Genomic DNA, 26473 nt, shown 5'->3' with positions numbered 1-26473 from the left:
TACTATGGAAGGATAGTGACCTCCTGTGGCCAGCTAGGTTAAATGCTGGTTTGTTTTGAGAGACCTGCTCCATATTTAAAGGAGTTAGTCTGAATTTTGGTTAGATTAAAATCTATTTTCAGTGCTGATTAGAGTGGCCTAACCATCTTGGGGAGAAGCCATTTGATTACAATTTAAAATTTGCTAGCATTTGACCTATTGATTCCTCTTGCCCAATACAAGTTTAATTACAGTTTATTTCTGTAACTTAAAATCAATGGAAAATTTTCAATGAAACTGAAAGCAAACAAACATTTACAACACTTCAGAAGAATGTTCACACCAAACTAAACGTTTGCAACCCAAACATTGCAGCATTGTGGTAGTATAGGAGAACCAAAAAGAGAATTTGACTCCTCTGTTTTCACTGTCCCTGGTGACTGAAATACAAACAGCAAACAATCAACATTGGTAGTGAAAAGTAAATGAGATTTCCAAAAATATTTCATTATAAATAATGTTAGGTTATGTTAACCATGGCAAGGATTTTAAAAATGATATTTAAACCTGATAATATTCCTTGAAGTTTCAAAACAGTTTTAGTCATAACCCTCCTGATTTTGATGCTTCTAACTTTCTAAAATATTCACATTTCTGGATGTTTAATCATCATCCAAATGTTAAAAAAATCTTTTCAACTAGTTTTGATATTTATATATGTGTTTGGGTTGGGGAAAATGGCACTTTTGTATAGCAGGAAAATCATTGCCTTTGCCTCTACTGGATAACACAGTAATGGCAACACTTCGAAACTTGACACATTAATAGTCCTGAGTAGGTGTGTGTGCACTTGAAAATGTTTGTACTCATTTTTCTTCATAGTGGTAGCCACAGTGTAAACAGTAATGTAAAATGAGCTACATTGATGCTGGAAAGTGAAAGACTAGAAATACAAATTTCTAGTCTAAACATAGCAGATCTCCACTTCCTAATGCATCCGATGAAGTGAGCTGTAGCTCACGAAAGCTTATGCTCAAATAAATTTGTTAGTCTCTAAGGTGCCACAAGTACTCCTTTCTCTCCACTTCCTAGTTACTTTGAAAAAACGCATGGTTAGAAATGTACAAAATTCATTGCCACAGGATGTCATTGAGGCAAAGAAATTAACAAGATTCAAAGAGGGATTGGATGTTTTATAAGAATAACAAGAATATGCATACTTATAACAGTTAATGCTAACAGAGTATTGGAAGGGATATGAAACCTCATGCTTCAATGTTTAAGGCAATCCCTAATTGGAAGGGATTGTGAGGAGACCACCCTACATTTCCTGCACTTTCCTCTGAAGCATCTTATGTTCACTACGGTCAGAGACAAAATGCTAGCCTAGATGGACCTCAGGTCTGATCAAATATGCTAATTCCTGTGACTGTGTGAAAAGGTTGAGCAAGTACTGCAGAAAAATTCACCACATCAAAGCATTCTTATTTCTACCCAAACCACCTCCAAAATGTATCATCAGTGCATAATCTCCCTGGTGTTGTAGAAACACTGCTACCGTTGATGGGTTTGCATCAGTTTAAAGCAACTCTCTGCTGCTTCTGCAGTTGCCCTGATATAGTATGCCCCTGATTTGTGTTCACATTGGTGGAACACTATGGGCATTGAAAGTAAGGCACTATTTTTCTCCCCAATTCCGCAACAGGCCTGATAGTGGTTGAGTCTTAAACATAAATTGGAGCACCACTAACATATATGAGCAGCCCAAAGGCTGCTCTAATTTACACCAATGGTCCCAAGGGATTGTTCCAGAGCCAGGGATCAACTCTTGGAGTAGCAGCTGCTCCAGTGATTTGATGCCAACCAAAGACTCCCTTAGGCTGAGGAAGTCCTTCAGTGGCTGGATACCATGTACCAGAGAACTTTAATATATTTACAAAAGAGGAGAAAAGATTTTTTTTTGCATCTGCTATAAAATTGAGAGCGAAAGTTTGATAAAGTGTTAAAGATGGTTACATGACTCTGTCCAAGCAGTGGCACCCTCATGTGGAAGATGATGCAGCAAAATCTGCCAAGCCCTGGCCACCTGAAAGAGAAAAATACAAGCAGGAACATTAGAATAAAATGGTAGAAAACTCAGGAATAAACTAAATAGGTAAAAGGTACCCTACCCCCCAAATAATCTTAAGGGCTCGCTTCTCTGGTCTTAGACCAGAGAAAGAACAGGGATAGCAGAGTTCTGCTCTAGCATGTCTGTCCCTTCCTCCTCTTGCCCTCATCCTGCCCGAGGAACACACCCCACCCTTCCCCTGATGTGGGTATTGAAGGATGGGGGGGGGAGAGGGGACAAAGATGCAGGTGATGGTAGAGTCACGTCCACAACCTTTATGCTGGCAGAAATTCCCCTGAGCAGGGACAATTCTCCACTGACCTTCTCTGCCCACTTTAGTTACCATTAGCAGACCAGAGACTCTAGCCCGAGATCTCTAACTTATCATCTAGTGGGGCTTGATCACCCCCATCCCCTTAGATGAGCAGTCATGGCCCGGTGGGAATCATTGCCATGAGGGAGGCACATGAACTGACTGGACTGAGGGATTCGTACACACCCTACAGCATAATTTACTGTATTACTGCTGTTACACTTATTGAGCTGTAAATCACAGCAATGAAAATATCTCTATCACTTTCCAATGAATTTTCCTGTCAGATCCTTACTGTAGTGTAATGTCTGGGAAATTACAGTATAGAAGATCTATTTTGGGGAAGACCATGGAAATTAGATCTGTATCTCTCCTCAGGAAGCTGAATTCCCTATCACCTCTTATTAAAATTCTCTTAATATTCATTTCTGGTTCCCTGATTAGTTTAAAAACCCCATGACCTAAGAAATGTTTTGTAATTTATGCAAGTCAGACCTTTAAATCAGCCATCTCACAACCCTTACAATGTGTGTGACGTTCCCGCTCAGGAAAATCTCACTCAAGCTGAGACTGGTGGGGTCGAAGCAAATGTACAGCAAAACCAAAGAAATGTGGTCTACTGGAAACCAGAAAAAGCTTATCTAGATCACAAGCTATTTTTATGCAACATGAACTGAAACTTAAAGGCCAAATGCTGCTGTCAGTTATACCTGCACAAGTCTGCAATGAGGTGTCCACACCACACAGGACTGGAAGAGGTAAGGTGGCCAGGTAAGCCTATTAGACCTGGAGGGAGAGCCAGGGAGCAGGGAATTGATTGCAAGCCAGTTCAGCTGGGCAGGAACAGGTGAGGCCTATAAAGCCTGGAATCTGGCAACAGACAAGTACAGCAGTCACTCCTTGGGAAGAGGGTTTGGAGCTGGTACTCCTAGGGAAAGGGGGAGAATTAGGACTGGTAGAAAACAGTCCAGGAAAGGAGCTGTGAAGGCTGGGAGAGTAAAGCCTGGAACTGCTTGGTTGAGGGTCTCTGGACCAAGGGAAATTTAGGTTAGACATTAGGGCCCCGGAGTAGAGGTTGGGCCCAAGTTCCTCTACCAGCCACTGAAGGAGTGACACTTGGGAAGGCTGCCTAGGACTGCTGAAGGAAAGATTTTGCTATACCCCAGAATCATAAAACTGTAGGATTGGAAGCCTCCTCTAGTCCAGTCCAGTCCCCTGCACTGAGGCAGAACTAAATATTATCTAGACCATCCCTCACAGGTGTTTATCTAACCCAGAGGTAACTAATTATCTTTTTGTCAAGGTCCAAATTTCTTGGTCAAGGTACAGTTAAGGTTCAGATTCTAAAGGAAAAAACAAATTACAATAATGATAATAAAAGATAAATAAAAAGATTTCAGGATCCATTCAAAAGCATCTGGCTGTCTAGATTTGGCCCATGGTCCACTTATTGATTACCCCACCTGTTATTAAAAACCTCCAGTGATGGAAATTCCACAACCTTCCTAGGTAATTTGTTCCAGTGCTTAACCACGCTGACAGGAGTTTACCTAATGTCTAACCTAAATCTCCCTTGGTGCAATTTAGGCCAGTTACTACTTGTTATACAATGGTGCAGCTACAGTTGTGCTGCTGTACCATTTCAAGTGTAGACATGTCCTAAGTAATTCTTAACTTGTTCTTTCCCTATTTTAGCCTCGGATCCTACCCCATTAATACTGATGTATATTATGTTAGTTGTCTGATCACTGCTAACCTGTATGGTGAAAACTGTAAGTTATTGCTGCATTGTTGTCTTTCCCTCCTCGTTGAGTAATGGGCCTACCCAGTCCTTGGTCTTCCTCTTGCTTGTAATGTATTGGGAAAATGTTTTCTTTTCACCCTTTATTTCCATAGCTAGTTTAATCTCCTTTTGTGCCTTGGCCTTCTAATTTTGTCCCTGCATGCTTGTGGTGTTTGTTTTTATATTGATCCTTTGTAATATGATCTCATTTCCACTTTGTGTGTGTGTATATCTGTATCTATATATGTGTGTATATATACATAATATAAAAATATGTATGTAAAATTGAGGAAGGAACAGACTGAATTAAGAAGCTCACCAGCAGTTTGCATATCTCCTTGAGTACTGGTAGTTTACAAAAGCTCTTCTTCACTATATACCAATGGCATATGCCATGTAAATATTAAATCATGGCAATTCTGTCTTTGAGGAAACGAGAGCACTGTCTTGCTAAGAAAGGTTAATAAAATCAAAATAAAGTTAAATATATTGCTTGAATCTCCTTTTGCAATTTTTATATTAAAACGTCACCTTACGCATAAGTTTAGGGTTGTATTTGAACCTTTTGCATAGCCACAGTTAGGAGTTTCTCTTGGCCAGGGCTGTGACTTTTCTGAAATTTTATTCTGGCTGAAGATTTCTTTTTAATATCAGAATATTATTGAGAATATTAAATTGAACTAAGAAAATGAAACCAGAACTTAATAGAGACTGTGAACTAAAGGTTAACTGTAAGTAATTCATAAGACGTTATCAAGGAATCAACACACTATTTAAGTCTAGGGCAGGATTCTGTATTAAAGTCTGTGGAAGGTAATATAGATATTAATATCTGAAAATAAAGGTGAATGGAGAATTAAAGTCACTTGGATTTAGAAAAGATTGACTGCACAATTAACTCTGTTAATGGGAAAAGGTGTTTATATCCCTGGAATAGTATTGCTATTGAATGAAAACAGGAGTTTTTGCGGTCTTTTAACTTCTGCCTCTATTCTTCCCCAGTTACAAACAGGAATCAATTTTTGCCACTTATCCATTGGCAGAGATTAGAGTACTAAGATAGCATGAAAGAGAGCGCTCCCCATTGTCTCCCTGGTTTGGGACACAGTTCTTCTCACAGCTCCCCATCTTCCTCAGTTGGTGTGATGAGATCTCCACCTCCTGTTTCAATTAACTTTAATCACTGTCCATACGCACAGAAAAATGCTTAAACCTTTGTAATCTTTACAAGAAGGTGACTAGTAGAGATGGAGTTTTCAGACCTGCGAAGAACATGGCCATGTGATCCTGGGTGTCATGCTGTCTGGAGTGGCTCACAACCATGAGTGCCAACCTCGCAGTCAGTTTGGGGTCTCTGCCCTATGTTCTATAATTAGATTTCATCAACCCAATAACAAATGTGAACTCCTGAAGCACTAGAACTGTCTTACCATAGAGTCACTCTATGGTATTCCAATTTATCTTGCCACCCAGGCAAGCTGGACTTGGTGATAGATGGTCAGTTTATACTAAAAATTACAACAATATTCAGGTTACTCCCAGTCCTAAAGGACCAGTCACTTACCCCAGGTCAATTTTCACCTTAGACTTCACACCAAAGACAAAACTTGTAGCCAATCCTTTAGTAAACTGTCTGAGGATTTATTAACCTGGTCTACACTACAGAATTACTTCGGTATAACTAGATTGCTCAGAAAAGGAGTACTTGTGGCACCTTAGAGACTAACAAATTTATTAGAGCATAAGCTTTCGTGAGCTACAGCTCACTGCATCCGATGAAATGAGCTGTAGCTCACAAAAGCTTATGCTCTAATAAATTTGTTAGTCTCTAAGGTGCCACAAGTACTCCTTTTCTTTTTGCGAATACAGACTAACACGGCTGCTACTCTGAAACCTAGATTGCTCAGGGGAGTGAATAATTCACACACCAAGCGATGAAGTTACACCGACCTGAGTGCTGGTGTAGACAGAATTATGTTGGCAGGAGAGCTTCTTCCTTTGACATAGCTTCCACCTCTCCCAGAAGTGGAGTTATTAAGCCAACAAGAGAATTCTTTCTTATCGGCTCAGTGTCTTCACCAGAAGCATGACACTAAATTTGTAATGTAGACCTGGCCATCAAAAATAAATGAGAAAATTATCACAACACTAAAGCAGGCAAGCATATATACAAATGAGTTAATCTGTGGTTCCAAAAGGTGACAGAATTAGAATCATAGAAGATTAGGGTTGGAAGAGACCTCAGGAGGTCATCTAGTCCAACCCCCTGTTCAAAGCAGGACCAACCCCAACTAAATCATCTCAGCCAGGGCTTTATCAAGCCAGGCCTTAAAAACCTCCAAGGATGGAGATTCCACCACCTCCCTAGGTAACCCATTCCAGTGCTTCACCACCCTCCAGTGAAATAGTTTTTCCTAATATCCAACCTAGACCTCCTGCACTGCAACTTGAGACCATTACTTCTTGTTCTGTCATCTGCCACCACTGAGAACAGCCTAGTTCCATCCTCTTTGGAATCTCCCTCCAGGTAGCTGAAGGCTGCTATCAAATCCTTTCTCACTTTTCTCTTCTGCAGACTAAATAAGCCCAGTTCCCTCAGCCTCTCCTCATAAGTCATGTGCCCCAGCCCCTTAATCATTTTTGTTGCCCTCAGCTGGAAACTACAATTTGTCCACTTTCTGTAGTGGGGGGCCCAAATCTGGATGCAATACTCCAGATGTGATCTCACCAGTGCCACATAGAGGGTAATAATCACATCCCTCCATCTGCTGGCAATGCTCCTACTAATGCAGCCCAATATGCCATTAGCCTTCTTGGCAACAAGGGCACACTGTTGTCTCATGTCCAGCTTCTCATCCACTGTAATTCCGAGGTCCTTTTCTGCAGAACTGCCACTTAGCCAGTCGGTCCCCAGCCTGTAGTAATGCATGGGATTCTTCCATCCTAAGTGCTGGACTCTGCACTTGTCCTTGTTGAACCTCATCAGATTTCTTTTGGCCCAATCCTCCAATTTGTCTAGGTCACTCTGGACACTATCCCTACCCTCCAGTGTATTTACCTCTCCCCTCAGCTTAGTGTCATCTGTGAACTTGCTGAGGATGCAATCCCTCCCCTCATCCAGATCATTAATGAAGATGTTGAACAAAACCGGCCCCAGGACCAACCCCTGGGGCACTCCGCTTGATACTGGCTGCCAACTAGACTTCGAGTCGTTGATCGCTACCCATTAAGTCCAACAATCTAGCCAGCTTTCTATCCATCTTATATTTCATTCATCCAATCCATACTTTCGTAACTTGCTGGCAAGAATACTATGGGAGACCATATCAAAAGCTTTGCTAAAGTCAAGATATATCACATCCACCACTTTCCCCATATCCACACAGCCAATTATCTCATCATAGAAGGCAATCAGGTTAGTCAGGCATGACTTGCCCTTGGTGAATCTATGCTCACTGTTCTTGATCGCCTTTCTCTTCTCCAAGTGCTTCAAAATGGATTCCTTGAGGACCTGCTCCATAATTTTTCCAGGGACTGAGGTGAGGCTGACAGGTCTGTAGCTCCCCAGATTCTCCTTCTTCCCTTTTTAAAAGATGGGCACTATGTTTGCCTTTTTCCAATAGTCCAGGACCACCTCCGATCGCCACAAGTTTTCAAAGATAATGGTGCAATGGCTCTGCGATCACATCAGCCAACTTCCTCAGCACCCTTGGATGTATTAGCTCCAGACCCATGGACTTGTGCATGTGCAGATTTTCTAAATAGTCCTTAACCTGTTCTTTCACCACTGAGGGCTGCTCAGCTCCTCCCCCATACTGTGCTGCCCAATGCAGCAGTCTGGGAGCTGACTCTCTGTGAAGACCAAGACAAAACAAGCATTGAATACTTCAGCTTTATGTACATCATCTGTCACAAGGTTGCCTCCCCCATTTAGTAAGGGTCCCACACTTTCCCTGACCACCTTCTTGTTGTTAACATACCTTTTCTTCTTCTTGTCAGGATCCTGAAGTCGACCATCTCATGATCACTGCTGCCCAGGTTGCCACCCATTTCCATTTCTCCTACCAATTCTTCCCTGTTTGTGAGCAGCAGGTCAAGAGGAGCACTGCCCCTAGTTGGTTCCTCCAGCACTTGCACCAGGAAGTTGTCCCCAACACTCTTCAAAAACTTGTCGTCTGTGCACTGCTGTATTGCTCTTCCAGCAAATATCAGGGTGATTGAAGTCCCCCATGAGAACCAGGGCCTGTGATCTGGAAACTTCTGTTAGTTTTCCTAAGAAAGTCTAGTCTACCTCATCCTCCTGGTCTGGAGAGCTATAGCAGATGCCCACCACGACATCACCCTTATTGCTCTCGCCTGTAAACTTCACCCAAAGACTCTCAACAGGCTTTTCTCCAGTTTCATACTGGAGCTGTGAGCAATCATACTGCTCTCTTACATACAGTGCAACTCCTCCACCTTTTCTCCCTTGCCTGTCCTTCCTGAACAGTTTATACCCATCCATGATAGAGCTCTAGTTATGTGAGTTACCCCTCATCCTTCGCAAGTGTCTGTTATTCCAATAACATCATAGTTCCTTTACTGTGCCAGTTGAAGTAATCTTCAACTCTCAATCTGTCAGCTCTCGATGTCTTTTGGGCTAACCCAACCTCACCCTGGCATCTCTGTTTCATAGCTCCAGCCCTGTGAGAGTCTAAACAGCAAAAAAGATGAAAAATTTTCTTGTCAGCTATTTTTATTGCCTTATTCTAGAATTCAAGCTGATGGGATGAGCACTTTTGCACATCGCTTCTTCACATTTAGTTTTGATAGGCCTTCTTGATGGGCAGGAGACGATCCCTCCAGACTGGGTTCAGCATTTCAGCACAAATATTTTTTACGGTTACAAAGCAAAAACTTAAATATTACCTTATAACATGGTAAAGAAAGTAAAAGTAAACTAATGCATGCAGCAATTTACAAGCATTTCATAAAATTTAAATACGTTGTTACAGGTTCAATACCCATCTTAACCATACTAACGCACAGGTGAAACAGACCGATTTCCAGCAATGAATTTGTCAGTTCTCAGCTGAGACCTAAAGCTTTGGCAAGAGCTGGCACAGGCATGGGAAATAGAGGTGTGGGGGTTGCTGCAGCAACGCCATGTTTTGTGCACAGTGTCCTGGCCGCCAGCCCCATACCCCTGCTGTCTGTGGTCCTGGCCACTGGTCCCACTGCTGCCCAGGGGCTCTGCTGCTGGCCCCAGGTCCCGCTCGGCCCTGTGTCCCACTCCGCCATCTGCCCCACACCCGGGGGCTCCGCTGCCAGCCCAGGGTCCATAAGCCCTGGGGGCTCCACTCCAGGCTGCCATCCTTGCATGCAGGGTCCTGGCTGCTGGCCTCATGCCCAAAGCTCTGCACCCACCTCTAACTGTGGCCCCAGCCTCCGCTGCCTTACCCCGGTCCATGTCCCTCTTCCCCTCCCGGAGCCACAACCCTGCTCCTTGCCCCAGCTCTGGGGGTGGTGAGGGACATGGATGGGGTAAGAGGGGTGCAGCTCAGCACCCCCACTCCAAAAACTGTTCCAGCACCACTGGCATCTGGTCTGCCAACATCACACCATGATACAGGGGACTTGGAAATCTAAAGGAGATTCTACATTTTCTTTTCTTTCTTTTTTTAAAAGAAAGTTTGTAGCTCCTTATGAAGATTCTTGTCAAGACTAATTCAAATCAAATGGTTTATAACTATCAATGTTGAGTGCTTAAATTAAGGCAACTAAATCCAGTGGGACTGAGCTACTGCAGCTCTTGTGGGTTTAATTTGAAGCTGCAGGTGTTCAGCATCTCCTGAAAATCAGTCCACTCTGTATATGGATCTAAGTGCCTTATTTTATACACCCAAATTTGGATATGCTGGCCTTAGCTTCTCTATGTGGTACTGTCGATAAGTATGACTATTCCCATTTCACAAATATGAGCCGCAGAGAAGCTGTGACAATTGAATAGTTATTGTTAGTAAAGTGCTATCTTAGGGCAGATCTTCACAAGACCCGCTAAATCAACCCCTGGTGGATCAATCACCGCAGCGTCAATCCCACCGGTAGTGGAGACAAACCCTTAGTCCTGTAACTCACCAGAATATGCAGAGCACCTTACAATGGCTGGGGACCTACTGGTCCCCAGAACCATACCTTATTCAGACAATTGTCTTTTCTTGCAAAACTTTCCTAAATGTTGGTACCTATGCAAAGAACACAGCACAATCAGCAGTGCTCCACTTCTATTGCAGCAAAAGTCCAGTGGGGGAGGATTTCTAGATGTCCAAACACACACTTAATATGAAGTATTACCAATAATTCTTTATATAGATAATCATTCTGGATAGTGTTAGGGAGGACCCCCCAGTAATGGTACATATTGATACCAATGTACAGATAAAAAAGTGATAAGTGATGTGGCAAACTTTGCAGATGAAACAAAATTATTTAATTTAGTCAAGACTAGAGAAGACTGAAGAATTTCAGAGGAACTGGACAAGGTAGGTGGATTGGCAGCATAGTGGAAAATGAAATTCATGGATGACAACTGCAAAGTAATACATGTTAGAAGGAATAATTTGAACTCACAATTCACATTGCAGGGTTCCAAATTAACTGTGTCCGCTCAAGGGCTGAATTGAGGACAGCTAAATGAAAAGCTCTGCTGCAATTAGAGCAATTCAGCTGGCCAATGACTCCTTAAGATGTCCATAAGTCTACTGGAGCATAAAAAAGAAAAGTACCAGACACTGTAAAAATGATTGGTACAGACCATGCGAACAGGGACATTCCTGGTTTTCAGGACCCCATTATAAAAATGGAGGGCTTGTCTACACAGGGAAGTTAGTGTTCAGTAAGTGACTGTGTGAATTGAAAGCACAGTGCTTACTACACCCTAACTCCCAGTATGGATACTCTCTTACTGAACATTAAGAGTACCCTTGGCTGGTTTAGCTAGATGAACTCTCTTAATGTTTACAAAAAGTGCCTTTGTACACAGTAGCTTAATGCACTTCCAAAGTATATTAAGCTACTCTGCACAAAAGCCCTTTTAGTATCCCTATGCTGAGTTGGTGTGGAGTAGCTAGGCTAGTACTTTGCACTAACTACTGTAGGCTTTCCCCCTGCATAGATAAGCCCTGAGCCTGTGCTGTTCATTCACATTAATGCAAAGTGGATTTGATCATGCAGGACAAGAGTCACTTGCTTTACATTTCTGCAAAGAGGTGGGTGGAACACAGGTCAGTCGGGTTTTTTTGGAGGAGAGAGCATAGGGTAGGATAAGGTTAGTGGCAAAATAATTTGCAGGCTTGGGAGGAATGGTAAGGCTGGCTTGATGTCTAGTTAATGGTATTATATTCCCGGCCAATGGGAGCTGCAGGGGTGGTGCTTGGGATGGGGGAAGCGTGTGGAGCCCCCTGGCTGCCCCTATGCATAGGAGCCAGAGTGGGAATGTGCCGCTGCTTCCGGGAGCCGTGCAGAGTGGGGCAAGACCTTGACCCTGCTTCCTAGCAGGAGTTCGAGGGCCGGATTAAAACGTCTGGAGGGCCAGATGTGGCCCCCGGGCCATAGTTTGCCCACCTCTGGTCTAGATAATACTTAGCCCTGCCCTGAGTGCAGGGGACTGGACTAGATGACCTCTCAAGGTCCCTTTCAGTTCTATGATTCTTTTTAAACAACTCCCAATTTTTATTCACACTTTTGTGATTTTTTTCTTCCTCCCAACCAATTTTGATCATACTCTCCCCCCTTTTGGGAAATCAGCCTTTCTGAAGCACCATAGATATGTTACTGGAAGGGTATATACTCTGTCCACATTCAACGTAACCATGTAGCAACATAACTTAAAAGTCAAATACTGCCTTCAGTTTACATGCACAAGTCCCATGTAAGTCAAAGGGCAACAGTAGAGTTTAGCCACAAGAAGATTAAAACAGACCATATATGTTCATCATGTCAGCTATCTGTTTACAATAAAGAATAAATGGCCATTGCAAAATGTAACTTTTTCTCCTTATATGCAACAGATTCTGATTTCATTTGCATTGGAGTAGATACAGAATGACTCAGTTGTGGTTTAACACTCTTTTCATACTGGTGTGAAAGAGATCAGAATATTGACTACATACTTACTCCCTGTGAGTATTTTAATTCCAATTATTATACATAATAAAGAATCAAAGATCCAAAACATTGACTACAGCAGGTCCAGGATTTTACCCATTCCTTTTTTGTCCTGCTCTTTGTGTTTGACTCACCTATTTTAATTGCTGTTGCCTCAGAAGTTCTGTTTGTTTGTTTTTTTTAAAGTTTCACACTAAACATTCTTTATATTTGTGTTAATAGTTGACCTATGTGTTTTTGTGTTTAAATCCGTTTATTGTGCAAGTCTGTTCTGTTTGGAAACAGAATGTTTGTTTCCAAATGTATGCATACACACACCTCACTATAAATATACATGCATATACATACATAAATGCTTCTCTCAGTAATAGCATAGCACACACTTGTTTATTGTAAATGCATCCGATGAAGTGAGCTGTAGCTCACGAAAGCTTTGCTCTAATAAATTTGTTAGTCTCTAAGGTGCCACAAGTACTCCTTTTCTTTTTGCGAATACAGACTAACACGGCTGCTACTCTGAAACTTGTTTATTGTTAGAGATCCATATAATAAAACAGAAATTCAGTGGCGAACTGTCCTTTATTGCTTTCTTTTCTTAAGAACATCAGAATTGTTATAACGTCCAATCCGGTACGCTGTCTCCGACAGGGGGCTAGTAGCAGATGCTTCAGAGGAAGAGGACAGTGACCCCATTGTGGGTAGTTATGGATAATTTGCCAATCAAGAAAAATTCTCATTGATCGCAGGCAGGAAAACAAGTAAATTAATTAAAACAACAGGGTCCAAAAGGTGATTTTTAAAGTCTCTAATCCTAAACTTCAATTTTCTCCCAGACTTTCTGCTAGAGTGGTTTTCAACCTTTGCCATTGGGGGACCCCTGAACATTTCAAATGGAGGTGCAGACCCCCTGGGAGATCTTAGACAGTCCGTGTGCAGCACCCCTGGTCCACAGGCATCAGGCTGAAAACCACTGCTGCAGGCTGACCACCTTTCAGAGACCCTGGCTTAGACGGAGTCCTTTGCCCCCTCCCCGCAGGGGTCCGCAGAGCACGGCTTGAAAGCGACTGCCCTAGAGTCTGGTATCTTCCCCTCCGCCGGCTCACAGACTGGTTCTGCCGCTGGCCCGCCTGTCTCCCAGCAGGTGGCGCTGCTGCCCCTCCAAGGCTGAGCGCCATTAAAGCCCAGCCGCAAGAGCTCTTGGCATCACGCCAAAGCCCCTCCTGCACGCGCCTCCCCGAGTCAGCATCTCCTCTGGCGAGCCGCCTGCACAGCTACCCGGCGAGGGGGTGGAGCGGGGGAGGGCGAGAAGCAGCCCCCCCGCCGCCCAGCTCCATATAGCAAGAACGCCTCCTCCTCAGCCGGCCGGAGCTCCCTTTTCAAGGGGAGCCCACAAGCTCCCGTACAGTTGCAACCACCCCCTGCCCCCGAAGGGCGAGGGAAGCGGCCGCAAAGCCGGGCAGGAGCCCGAGGGGGGAGGGGTGGAAAGGGAGAAGAGGGGGGAGAGAGCTGCGGAGCAAGGCGCTAAGAGGCAGGGAAAAGCCCCCCCGGTGAAATGCATTACAGCTGAGGTTACCCCCCCCCCCCGGATCGCAGCCGCAGGAGCCGCCGCCGCCGCCGCCTCGCCCCGAGCAGGCTCCGGCGCTCGCTCGCACACGCAGCCGGGCCGGAGGCGAGGGGGGAGGCCGAGGAAGGATGGCAGCGTCTCTGAGCCAGGCGTGCCGCAGCCTGGCCCTCTCAACATGGCTGCTCTCCTTCTGCTTCGTGCATCTGCTCTGCCTGGACTTCACGGTGGCCGAGAAAGAGGAGTGGTACACGGCCTTCGTGAACATCACCTACGCCGAGCCGGCGGCCGGCAGCCCGCAGCTGCGCAGCGAGAAGAGCGAGTGCGGGCGCTACGGGGAGCACTCGCCCAAGCAGGACGCCCGGGGCCAGGTGGTGATGACCGCCTCCGCCCACGACCGGCTGGCCTGCGACCCCCACGCCCGCTTCGCCGCCCCGGGCCCGGGCAGGAGCTGGGTCGCGCTGATCCCCAGGGGCAACTGCACGTACAAGGATAAGATCCGGCACGCCGCCGCCCAGAACGCCTCGGCCGTGGTGATCTTCAACGTGGGCTCCAGCAGCGCCAACGAGACCATCACCATGCCGCATGCAGGTGCGTGGGAGCGGGCGGAGCCCGCAGAAATCCCTGCTTGGGGCCACGCTGCCCTCCAGTCCGACGCCTTTAAGGCCAGCTTGACCCCTTCGTCCCCCCCCCCCTCCCGCCCGCGAGCAGGGACCTAGCGGGGCGCTGCAGCCGGCTTCGCTCGCCAGTGCGGGCGGTCGGTGCTTTGTGGAGATGGGGAAGCGGGGGGACGTTCTCGCCCCCAGCGGTCTGGGCTGAGCTGATAGCTGGGGTGGGGTGGGGTGGGCTGGACGGACCCTCTTGGTCAGTGGGTGGATCCGTTATCCTGGCCAGGAGTTCGCGGCAACTGGCTCCCTCTGACCCCTTCTCCTTTTTGTGTCGTGTTTCATTTGTGCACAGAAGATAAGTGGTTTTCTGGGCACCTGTACGGGTCCTAAATACTCTTCTGACTGCTGCCCTGGAGAGGAATTGCCGGGTTGCCAAGGCCTATAAACAATAACATTCAATCTGGTGGAAAAGTTCGAAAGCTGTGAAGTTTTGGCCGCTTTTGTGGATTTTATGGGACCTGTGGTCCCTTTATAAGGCAGTGAGGCAGCTGTAAGCATTTTGTTGGATCATTAAGATCCGGTGGCCCATGTCAGGCAAGGGCTGTGGGTGAGATTGAGCTCTTAAAGATGTGAAGGATAACATTATTTCTTAATTACTAAGAGGTACTGCAAAGTAGGGAATGCAGTGTCTACCATCATTTTTGCAATTATTTTCATCTGTGGGACCAAGCCTTGTGGAGTTTGACATACAGGTGCAGACGTTTGTCTCAAATTATGCTCTCTCATCCTTCCCATGTGTGCCTTTGATGCCTGGAGATGGGTGTTCAAAGAATTAATCAAATTGTGCTATGAGAGAGGGAAGGTAAACATAGCTATCAGAAATAACAGGAAAGCTAGAACAAACACTGGGTTGCTATATAATGAAAACATTGTTTTTATAAAAATGTTTGTTTTGAAATTGTTGTTTTAAAGATCAGCTAATCAGATTTATTTTTAGGGACAAAGTCTTCTGCCAGGGGCCCCTAGTCTCTTATGCCAAGAGCCTGACTAAAATGTCACTTATTAGTGGAATCTCTGGTTTGCATCCAGTAACTAATCATACCCAGCTCTTTCATGCCAGTTGAATCTTAGTGGTGGTGGGGGTAAATTGGAACATAATTAGGTTACAAAGCATGGATATTTTAATTAAATTTTTATGTTTTGCAATCAGCTAGCCAGGATGGATGAGAGGTAAAAGAATTCCTTCATTAATAACATTATAATAGTGCAGCTATTGGACAGAACATTTTGAACATCTTGCATTCAGTCCTCTATGAAGAGATTAACTGTTTGTTAGAGCAAAATGATATGCTTTTGAGAGGGTGGATTGGATCAGAAGAAGGTTTTTATGGTTTTTAATCTTGATATTGCTTAGGACTTTGTGCCTTTAAAATTAGGAGCTCCTGATAGTCTTAAAACTTCTCAATAAACTGCATATGGTTTAGTTTCTGTTTACGTTGTACTCCCTATTTAAGTATTGAAGATTATTTAGAAGGCAACATAATAAGCACTCTTAAAGTCAAGCTTAGGGTATTTCAGCACAAAATAGGATACACCATTTGTTCCTGGCTAATAAGTTTCTTTAAAACTGCCAACATGTTGAATCAATTAGTGGCTTGCCTGTTTTTAAAGAATGCACTAAGCTGTTTTCCCATGCAAATAGTGGTTTATTTGGAAACAGTGGAAGTGTGTTTAAAAAAAAAAAATCTACTAAAATTTAAAGGTTAAAGTCCAAAAGGAATGAAAGAGAGATTATTTATTACTGTTTGTGCCCTCTGCTTTCAGAAAAATACTAATACTATATCAGTTAACCTTGGGACAGCTTCTTTAATATTACCTGGCACCTTTGCAGCTTATTCAGAAACTCCTTTTCAAGGACTGCATTGGTTTCCATTAGAAATCCTACTTTCTTAATCAGGAACACTCAGCTGTGTGATTCTGCCATCCCATAGGCTGAAATGAAATTAAACTTTAAAAAAAAATTCTTGTAAACTATGATCAGTCAGACCACTGAGGCCTTGAAGCTAATTTATTTTTCAAATTAAATTCAAAACTCGGTTCTTTCACACTTTCTCAAAAATCAGTGAAATTTTTGTTTTGCATTTTCTTATCTTGGGGAAACCCTGTCCTCTTCACAATTGAAACACAGAGGTATTTTAGGGCCAGGCTATTAAAACAGAAAAAAAAATTTTATTAATTAAACATAATTGTAGGGATATTTTGCTATCTCCTAGATACTTGCCTAGTTGACATCTGAGGAACTAATGGAAACCCAAGGACTGATTTATCCATACCCTGCATCTGGTGTAATCATTAACATCAAGGCTTGAGTGTAAAAAGGGTGTAAAATCATAACTGCTACCAATTTGACTTGTTCGCATTTTACACTCATTTTCCTTTGGTGTCAATGATGACATAAGGTGCAGGGCAAGTTGAATTGGACTTTCAGGCCAACCACATCTGCTGTGTATGCTGCAAACACTAAACTCCCATAGTGGGAAAATGAAAAGGTTTCCCCCATGGAAAAATGTGGAAACAGAGATGGTTTTGAAATGCAACCTGGAAGTATTTTAAAAGTTAAAGGAAATATGACGCCAATCTTTTTTGTACTTTTTTACCCTTGTTCATTTCAGTTTTTATATGTAAGGGTAAGTGAATTCTGGCTTTCCTTATAGCTGTTACTATTTCCTGCTGTATAATGTAGTGGTTCCTGTCCCTCACTAACAAGAAAATGCATCCAAGACCAAGCTTTGGTTTCTTAACACATTCTCTTCTTCAGAATGTTTTGACTTCTTTTTACCCCATTGTGTTTTTTCTGTCTCATTTCCTCTGCTATCATCAGTTTTTCTTACTTTTTCTTGCTGCTTCTTTCCTGCCTTACATGCCCCATCATTTCTTCATCTCTATTCTCCATTCCACTGTCCCTTATTTCCCCTTCTCCCAATCCCACATCACTTCCTCTTTTCCCAACTATTTTACGCTATTATCTCTCAACTCTTTCCCCCCACCCAAAACTCTCTTATCTTCTCTTCCTCTAAATTATTGACATGACAAGCTTGTGCATACTGATGAACTCTTCCATTGAGTCACTAAAGTGTGTGTCTTCCGTGCCTGCATTCTCTTCTGTAATTCAAGATTATAGTTCCCTCTGATCTTAACAACTGAGTCAAAATCTGCTAGAAACTGTAAAAGGATATCATTTTGGTATGTAAGAGAGGTGCTTTGAAACAAAACAGGTGTTGAATATGAAACCAGAGCCTATCATGGAGCTATTCCACAAACCCTGAGACTTGTATCTGGAAGTTTGTTTTTTTTTTCTTAGCACCCCATTGCTCCAGACAAAAGTTTAGATTTGCACTGAATTCAAACTCTGTATTGAAATCCTCACTGTTACAGGCCTGATTCAAAGCTCATTGGAAGTCTTCCCACTGATTTCAGTAGGCTTTGGATCAGGCCCCAAGTGAACACCACAGGCATTGCAATTGTAATTCCAGTGAAATGTACAGGAAGACATGCTGAAGATTTTTTATTTCCTGATGTGTCTGATATTTAGAAACGAGGGACAAAACTGAAAAGGTCGGTTACTGAAAGTCGGGTATATATTTTAGCAAAAGGTGCTAAGTTAATGTTCGTTCTTCTGTTTCTTATATTTTTCAAATAAATGTAGAGTTAGTGAAAACTGTCATGTTGATGGGCCTGGAGAGTGAAGTCTTCTGTTTATTCACAAAATTGGAAATACTCATACAAACCTACTTGACCCCTCTTTAATTTACCCTTAATATTTGACATTTCTTTTTTAAAAAAGAGGGATTCAAAATTCCAGATTCATAGTGTTTATAAAGGGCCAAACCAAAACCCTAAATGCAAACCATCTTGAACTTCTGTGTTCAAAATTTGCATCCAAATCTGAACTTTCTCAGACCTGAGGAGCGTTTAGGTTTGGCCCATTAACGAGTAGGTTGAGCTGCAAATTCTGATCTGAACCTAGCTTTGGGGTTTTGTGTTTGCGCCCATCTCTAGTATCTGAAAGTCATAGGTGGTGATCAGCTTTTAGTACCTTTTTGATGTGTAAATCTGAAGATTTTTAACCGATATTAAAATGTAATTTGTTCTTGGGTCATTGGCTATATTGGCTACATGTCCTTAAACCAAACCTCAGTGAAACAAGGTAGTTTTTTCATGTTTACTTGCAGAAATACAAACTTTCTTGAAGAAAATGTCAGTACTGGTGCTAGCGAGACTCTCAGTATTTGTGTTGTAAATTATGAAGATTTTATTAATTGTCTGTTTTAATTTGTATTGGTCTGAAGTACAGTATAGAAGCTATTAGCTGGAATGTGCTTACTTTTCATTTAAATAGTTTTGTTTTTAAATTATGGAAGAGCAAAACATCTAGAATTTCTGCTAGGTTCAGAAGCTCAATAATGAACTTGTATGAAACAATGTGTTCATTAAAAGAGATTTTTCCAGGATAGTAATCCATCATGTCAAGTAGGCCTTTGAGTGCCCGCCGCCCCTCATTTAAAACAAAATAGCAGTTGTTTAGGTTTGAAAAGCAGCTAGCTGCTGTGCATAATTTTCATAAAATATTATAATCTATGGCAGTCTATACCTAGTGTAAATCCAATTGAAATCAGCATAATTTACAATAGTGAAAAAATGTCACAATGGGTTCTCTGGTGCCATCAACATTGTGATACTGCATATGAATGCCTCACAAATTTTGATCCAATCATCACATTTATTTAGAATGTCATAATTGTTCTGAACAGCATGTATACATGAGTCAAGTAGTCTGAATTCCACTGTATTCTGCATTTATGGTACATGTCATCACTAATTTTTAGTGTCCTGTTGTATGTGGAAAGTGACATCCAGCTCTCAACAAGAGGAAAGTACTTTTTGGATTTTTGAAATGGCTGTCGCGTGTTAGTAATGATTGTCAAAATATTCTGTCTTTATAATAAAAGCCAAGTATTATGATCCTTCTTTTCGTTAAGAACCTGGGGTGAAATCCTTGTTCCATTGAAGTCAATAGCAAAACTGGCAGCGACTTCAATGGAGGCAAGATGTAATCTCTGGAGTCCCTTTTACTAGATCACTCTTTGGAAGTAACAGTGCTTCTGTCCCACACGCTATCAAGGTCTCTGCCCAGCTATTTCTTTTAATGTGTTTTAGAACATACAGGTAGAGAGGTACTTTGGACTAGTAATGCACTTTCTCCTTCTTCCACCTATAATCTGGTATTGTATTAAAACTAAATTTTAGGGCTTGCACAGATATGCAAATTAGAATTCACATACATGAACTGTAGAACAAAAGTAGTACAGGGAAAACCATGGCTAGGTGTACTATACTTCAAAGAATTTTTGTGAATATTTTTCTGAATACTGTAGTTAAAAGACTGGAATAAGTATTTGAAATTCTCAGTCTTCTTACTATAAATAGAATTTTCTTGTCTTTAGATGCAGTGAATGCTGAAGAGAAGGTTATTTGTATTTATTATTTTTTAAAAAAAATCCAACACACAAACTGTTTAACTCGTATGAAGGCTGTGCCTAAACCAGCAAAGTAAAATATATTTGGAGTTGGGGCTTTCATTCCAGCCTCATTCTTCCTGTGATATTTAGCATTTGCAGCACATATAATAATGTATACTGTGTGTAGGGCCAAATTTTCAGCCACAATCTCTGATCTTATGCCTATTTAAAAAAAAAATTTAAAAAATCCTGTGTATCTTTGGCACAAATATCCATTCCTGCATGCCAATCAAGTGATGTCCCAACTACCTGATTTGTATGCACTAATGCCCATTTTCACATTCAGATAATGGCATGTGCATTTTTTTGTGAGTGCAAACATTTATGGACCTATTTCAGGGGATGCGAACAGAGAGACTGCAGTTGAAAATGTATCCCTTTACTGAGGTTGAGAGTGAACTATTGTATTTATTTTTATTTGTTATTTTACAACTAAGCTTAACATTGCAGTAAGATAGTTGTTTTGGGTCTGGATTTCAGAGCTTCTGCTGGATTTTTAGATAGTCTGAACTCAATACAAATATTTCTGAGAATATTCACATTAAATATATAAAAAATGTTGAGTGGATTTACGGTTGGATTTTCAAAAGTACCTAAGTCCCACTGTCTTTCTGTGGGACTTGTGCTCCTTAGTCACTTAGGGACATTAGAAAATACTTACTTTAATGAGCACTAAAAGTGGGGTCCATAATGTTTAGTTTGAGCTAAGCAGGGCCGTCCTTACCCGTACGCAGCTGCGTAGGGCACCGGGAAATTTGGGGCACCTGTGTTTCAGAGTAGCAGCTGTGTTAGTCTGTATTTGCAAAAAAGAAAAGGAGTACTTGTGACACTTTAGAGACTAACACATTTATTTGAGCATAAGTGAGCTACAGCTCACTTCATCGGATGCACCTGTGTGTTGCTCCAGTCCCTGCTACGGCTCTTCCCCAGGACCCCCGCCCCTGCTCTGTCCTAGCCCCGCCCCCACTCGACTCCAGAAGTGGTCGGACCTGCACTCACCGGTAAGTCAGCCACCCGGCCCCAGCCTGCTCTGCTCCCCTGGCTCCCAGCTGTGCCACCGGCGAGTGCTAGGCGGGGCGGTTTCCCCGCAAGCTTGGGAGCCAGGGGAGCAGAGCAGGCTGGGGCTGGGTCACTCCACTTCCTGCAGGAAGTGGCCAGAGGGGGCCCCCCATCGCCCACGGAGACCTGGGGCCAGCCCCCCCATCGCAGTGGAGGCCTGGGGTGGGGCTCCACACAGCCCCCCCCCCGGGGGGGACTGCCTAGGGCACCAAAATAGCTAGGGCTGGCCCTGGAGCTAAGCATAGTGCAAATAGGCACCGTACAAACTTCCCTATTCGGTTCTGCCAATGAACCTCACTCCTGACTTACAACTCTGCTAGTATTCCAGTTTTGGGCTTCTCTTTAGCAGAGGCTGTCAGTTACGTCTAATTGTGAGGTGTCTTTGTGATGTAGACAGCTAGTGCCAAATTCATCCCTGTGTAACTCAAAGGGATTATAACAGGGATGAGTTTGGACTATGGAGACTAGGAAGAGAACACCAAACTAACATTAATCACTACTCTGTGTTCCCAGAGGTGAAAAAACTACTCCTTTAATCTACTGCAACCCAGAGCCCTATGGATAAAATTCATTGCTCCCAGTTTCTTCAACACTTTCACCAATTTTTCCATAAGAACGGCTGTACGGGGTCAGACCAAAGATCTGTCTAGCCCAGTATCCTGTCTTCCAATAGTGACCAATGTCAGGTGCCCCAGAGGGAATGAACAGAACAGGTAATCATCAAGTGATCCATTCCTTGTTGCTCATTCCCAGCTTCTGGCAAACAGAGGCTAGGGACACCATCCCTGCCCATCCTGGCTAATAGCCATTGATGGACCTATCCTCCATGAATTTCCCAAGAAAATAGATTTTTTTTCTGACTTATTGAGAACTTGCCTCTCATTTTAATTTGAATCTTTTATCTTACACTAATGGTGTGAGCACCTGATCCAAAACCCATTGAACTCTGAGAAGATTCCCACTGAATTCAATGGGCTATTGATTAGGCCCTGAGAGAGCGTCCGGTCAGTTCATTAAAGTAGTAGGCTCACTGAGGGATAGTTTGTAACTTTTATTGACCCAAACTTTATTAACTGATTGACTTCTTTCCTCCTTTTCACCCTCCTGTTATTTGAGGCCCTGTTAGCTGTTGTGCAGAATCATACTTGGACAGTTGCTAGGTTCTGTACATTATATGTAGTTTATCCAAGAGAAATTGCTTTCTTTGCAATGAAACTACATTAGCATTTGTTCTAACCTCTTGTCGTTCATCTTGTACTCCATTTTGGTATACTGGCCTTGAGAGGATGGCTTACAATTACAGCAGTAGTTCATTATTGTTTTTGTTCTAGTCCCATTTGGCATTAAAATGATATTTGCTAATTAGAGTTATGATATTATGGCAATGCAGTCTGTCACTATTGTGACTACAGCTCATTAACTCATGCAGATATGTCTGCAGTGACTCCACCCCCCACGCCCCCATTTGCAGTACATCTGCATGCGTTGCCACTGGAATGTTTTAACAGAAGAAGCAAAAATGAAGCTGCGTAAAAGTTGGCACGGGGGGAGGAGGGGGGCTTGCTTTTCTTATAATAGAAAAGGGACACCATTTTCAAATGTCACAAAAAGACTGAATGAGTCCATTATTTTGCCCAGTTGATTTGTCAGACAATGTAGTGCATTGTCATGCAAGAAGCCTGAGTTTCAAATGACCTCTAACTCCTTGTACCCTGAGCCAGCCTTGTGAAGACTCATTATGAGGGATAGCCCTGTTTAATGCTTTTCCACATTCCAATACCTTCCACTTACCTGCACAGAAACCGTATTCATTTCAGACAAGGCCTATTTCTGCCCTGTCAGCTGTATCCAAGTGCTGGGTACTTGGCTGCTTATTTGGTACAGAAGGAGGGTAAAATAAAATAAATGAATTATAAAAGACCCATTAGTTCATGTAATCTGTCCCCTTGCTAATTCAGGATTGTTTCTTACAGTATATAATCTAGTGCTTTTAAAAAAAAAAAAAAAAAAAAAACTAACCCAAAAAAACATTTCCTGATTTATCTGACTGTGCAGGTGATCTATAGGAACATCCAGGAAAGAGTTCAATGCTTTTATTGCCATTGTCTATCCCAACTGTCTGCTATGCAGACAAAATATTTGTCTTTTTTCTCTTGTAGTCTCTTGCACTTGCAGTACTACATGTTAGCAATATACTATCCTTCTGTGTGGGTGTGTTTTTTTTTTTTTTAATAATCCCTTCAGTAGTCTGTGAACAATGGCACTTTAAATCTCTGAACATTTTTCTATTGCAACTATGTGGCTTTGTTACAACAATACCTTTAAAACATGAAGATCTGATACGGCGGTCTCATTATGTACACTCCTTGGGTTTGTATAGAATGGTTAGCTTTCTCCTCTCATGCCTTTTTTTAAAAAGTATGATCCATTCTCACTATTTTACAGTTTTACTCAGTTATATCTGACTTCATGAGCTAGGCAGTCTCCTTTCCCACTAATCCTTTCCTCCCCGCATCTATAAGTAATCTCTCATCTCCCTTTAAATGAATCTTGACATGTCCATATATTCTTTGTCTACCTTGTCATTTCTCTCTCTCTTCCCCCCCCTTTGGTCTTTTTTTCCCCCCTCAGTCTCATTTTTTCTTTCTCCTTCTGTCCTCACTCTGTGCTCTGCAGTTTTTCTTTCTCCCTTTTTGCTTGTCATTTCTTCATTGCTCTCATCTGTCATACATCTTTCTTTTTCTCTCCCCTTTTTTTTCTCATTAATTTATCTGTGTGCTCTGTACCTCCATTTCCTCTCTTTGTTTCTCTCTCTCTCTCTCTCTCTCTCTCTCTCTCTCCCGCTTCCCCCTTTCCCGTCTCTACAGCCAGGTTAACATCAACAACCAAAGGCTAATGCTTTATACATGGAGCTGTCTGTAAGATTGTGTGAGCCTAATCTTTGTCAGTTTCCCTTTGTCGTTGATTCTAAGTTTAAAGAGCTTCTGTTTGGTGCTGGTGGCGATACTAATTGATGATTTTCTCTTGGCCATGGACACGAGCCATACATCTATATTCATGTTAGTTACTCCTGGGGGAGTTCTGCACCACTGTGGTGTGCAGAATTACTTATTTCTCTGCAGATTTTGTGGCCTCCACTAGGGCCCGCTGGACTCTGCAGAGCCCAGCTCGCAGTGAGCAGAGTTCCCAACCTGATGGGGTTGGAGGTTGCCTGCTCTTTGGCCCTTATTCTCCTGGGGATGGGCGAGGAGCTGGAAGACCCAGCCAGCTCTGGCATAGGGTGAGGAAGGGCAGTACTGCACCACACTATGACCCCGGCAGGACTGTAAAGAAGCTGGGTGGAGTAGAGTAGTCTAATACTTAAAAGGCTGCCATAAAAAAATATGGAGAAAAATTGTTCTCTCGTGCCATAGAGGACAGGACAAGAGGCAATGGGTTCAAACTACAGCATAGCAGATTTAGATTAAATCTCAGGGAAAACTGTAAGAACAGTAGGACAATGGAGTAGTTAGAGACTAACAAATTTATTAGAGCATAAGCTTTCGTGAGCTATGCATCCGATGAAGTGAGCTGTAGCTCACGAAAGCTTATGCTCTAATAAATTTGTTAGTCTCCGAGGTGCCACAAGTACTCCTTTTCTTTGTGGTAAATGGTCACTTACACCAAAAATCACAACAATATTCAGGTTACTTCCAATCTCAAGAGGCCAATCACTCACCCAGGTCAATCTGCATCCTAAATCTCATACCAAAGACCATGCTGGTAGCCAATTCTTTAGTAAATTAACTAAAGGTTTATTAGCAAAGAAAAAGGAATAAGAGTTTTTGAGAGGTAAAAGCAGGTAAAATGTATGTACAGGTGAATCTTGGTCTCTAATTTCAAAAGGTAGCAGTGATATAGTAATCTGCCATCTTCCCAAAATTATTTTTGGACTACCCGGAGTAATCCTGGGGGTCTCTGTCATCTTCAGTTATTCTGCCCTGTTAGAATCCAGAGGTGAAGAATTTTTAACTTGTGTCCATACTTGTAGCTTCTTCTCACAGAAAAACAAGTTGACACTTTGGCTACCTATGTGCGTTCTTTGGTGATGGAGAGAGAGGAATGGATTAGAGTCTTTGATCTCTGATCATCATATAGAATGATCAGTTCTTTTCAATGTGCAGGAATTGGCACCTTCCTGCTATAGTCCTTCATTTGCATTACACAAGGCTTCTTTCTGTTTGATGGGTTACTTAGTTACAGGAGTATATACTATTCAAACATTTGTTGTTGCATTATAACATGGGGCATAGTTGAGTGAGAACAATACATGCAGCATTCTGCAAGCATGTTATAAAACACTGAACACATTCTTATGAACTTAACAGCTAATATTTTGGTAATGCCAACACACAGGTAAGCAAGACTGGCTTCCAGCTATGTATTTGTAAGTGTTCAGTGAGGCCTGAGGCCTTGGCATGACCTGGCACCTAGTTTGCCAGCATCACAATTATGTTACTTAATTTTCTTCCCACATAAGTGCTTGAGTTTTGTAGGTGACATAAGTATGTTGCTGCCACTGGTTTGTGAAACAAAGTTTTCTGGTTTTTGGAATTTCTTGTATAGCTAACATCTTGTTTGCAAGAGATCCATGGCTATTGCATCAAATGGACTGGATTCAAGCATTACTGCAGGGAGAATCTGAAAAAGCCTTGTCTGGAAGATGTACAAGTCTGCCAGGTGACTATTATGAATAGTGAGCAGATAACTCAACAGCTGTAAGTAACACTGCTGTCAGCCAAAAGTCATAGTTCAGAAAAGTTTCCAAATTTCAAGCAGGCACTAGCTGAGTACACTACAGAGAAGATATGCTATATTTGGAGCAAGCGAGCAGTATAGCTTTCACACCGTTCCTCGCTGACTGATCTATAAATAAGAAATTGCAAGGACATCCTTGTCAAAGGAGAAATGCTTCTGAGGTATCGGTCAGAGGAATGGCTACAAATTAATAGTAGTGGAACACATGAAAATTTGGAATCTAAATTCTATATTGTCTGAATTAATATGAACCATTGTTTCAATGCCTTCAATTTGAAGAGAGTCCTAGAACAGAAGAAAAGGGGTATAACTAAAATAATTAGACTGGAGGTGAACAAATACCTACTTCCAATCTGAACAAATTAAAATGGCCCTTAGTACAGTCTAAACATATTTCAAACAGGTGGTTATAGTAGCTGGTAGACTTTGAAACGTATATATTTTGTTTGCTTTACTCAAGTTTCCTTTAAGCACTCTTCAAGTAGAAGGAAAGCAATATTGTAGCTGTGCTACACAGCAATTTAAATGCCTTAGTTTTA

The 26473-nt window shown here is 42.5% G+C and overlaps 1 protein-coding gene across 1 annotated transcript in view; it reads left to right on the top strand.

Moving 5' to 3' along the window:
• Window positions 1-13528: 13528 nt before the first annotated feature.
• Window positions 13529-26473, top strand: part of RNF150 (ring finger protein 150) — a 185898-nt gene continuing 172953 nt past the window's right edge. Inside the window, exon 1 of the mRNA XM_038398569.2 lies at window positions 13529-14482. Within this exon, the coding sequence (XP_038254497.1) occupies window positions 14023-14482 (460 nt within the window). The 5' untranslated portion in view covers window positions 13529-14022. The remainder of the gene's footprint in view (window positions 14483-26473) is intronic.

The sequence above is a fragment of the Dermochelys coriacea genome, chromosome 4 (genome assembly GCF_009764565.3).
Source record: "Dermochelys coriacea isolate rDerCor1 chromosome 4, rDerCor1.pri.v4, whole genome shotgun sequence".
NCBI lineage: Eukaryota > Metazoa > Chordata > Testudines > Dermochelyidae > Dermochelys > Dermochelys coriacea.
Note: the sequence above shows the minus strand (reverse complement) of the source record. Positions and strands in the feature narration are given on the sequence as shown.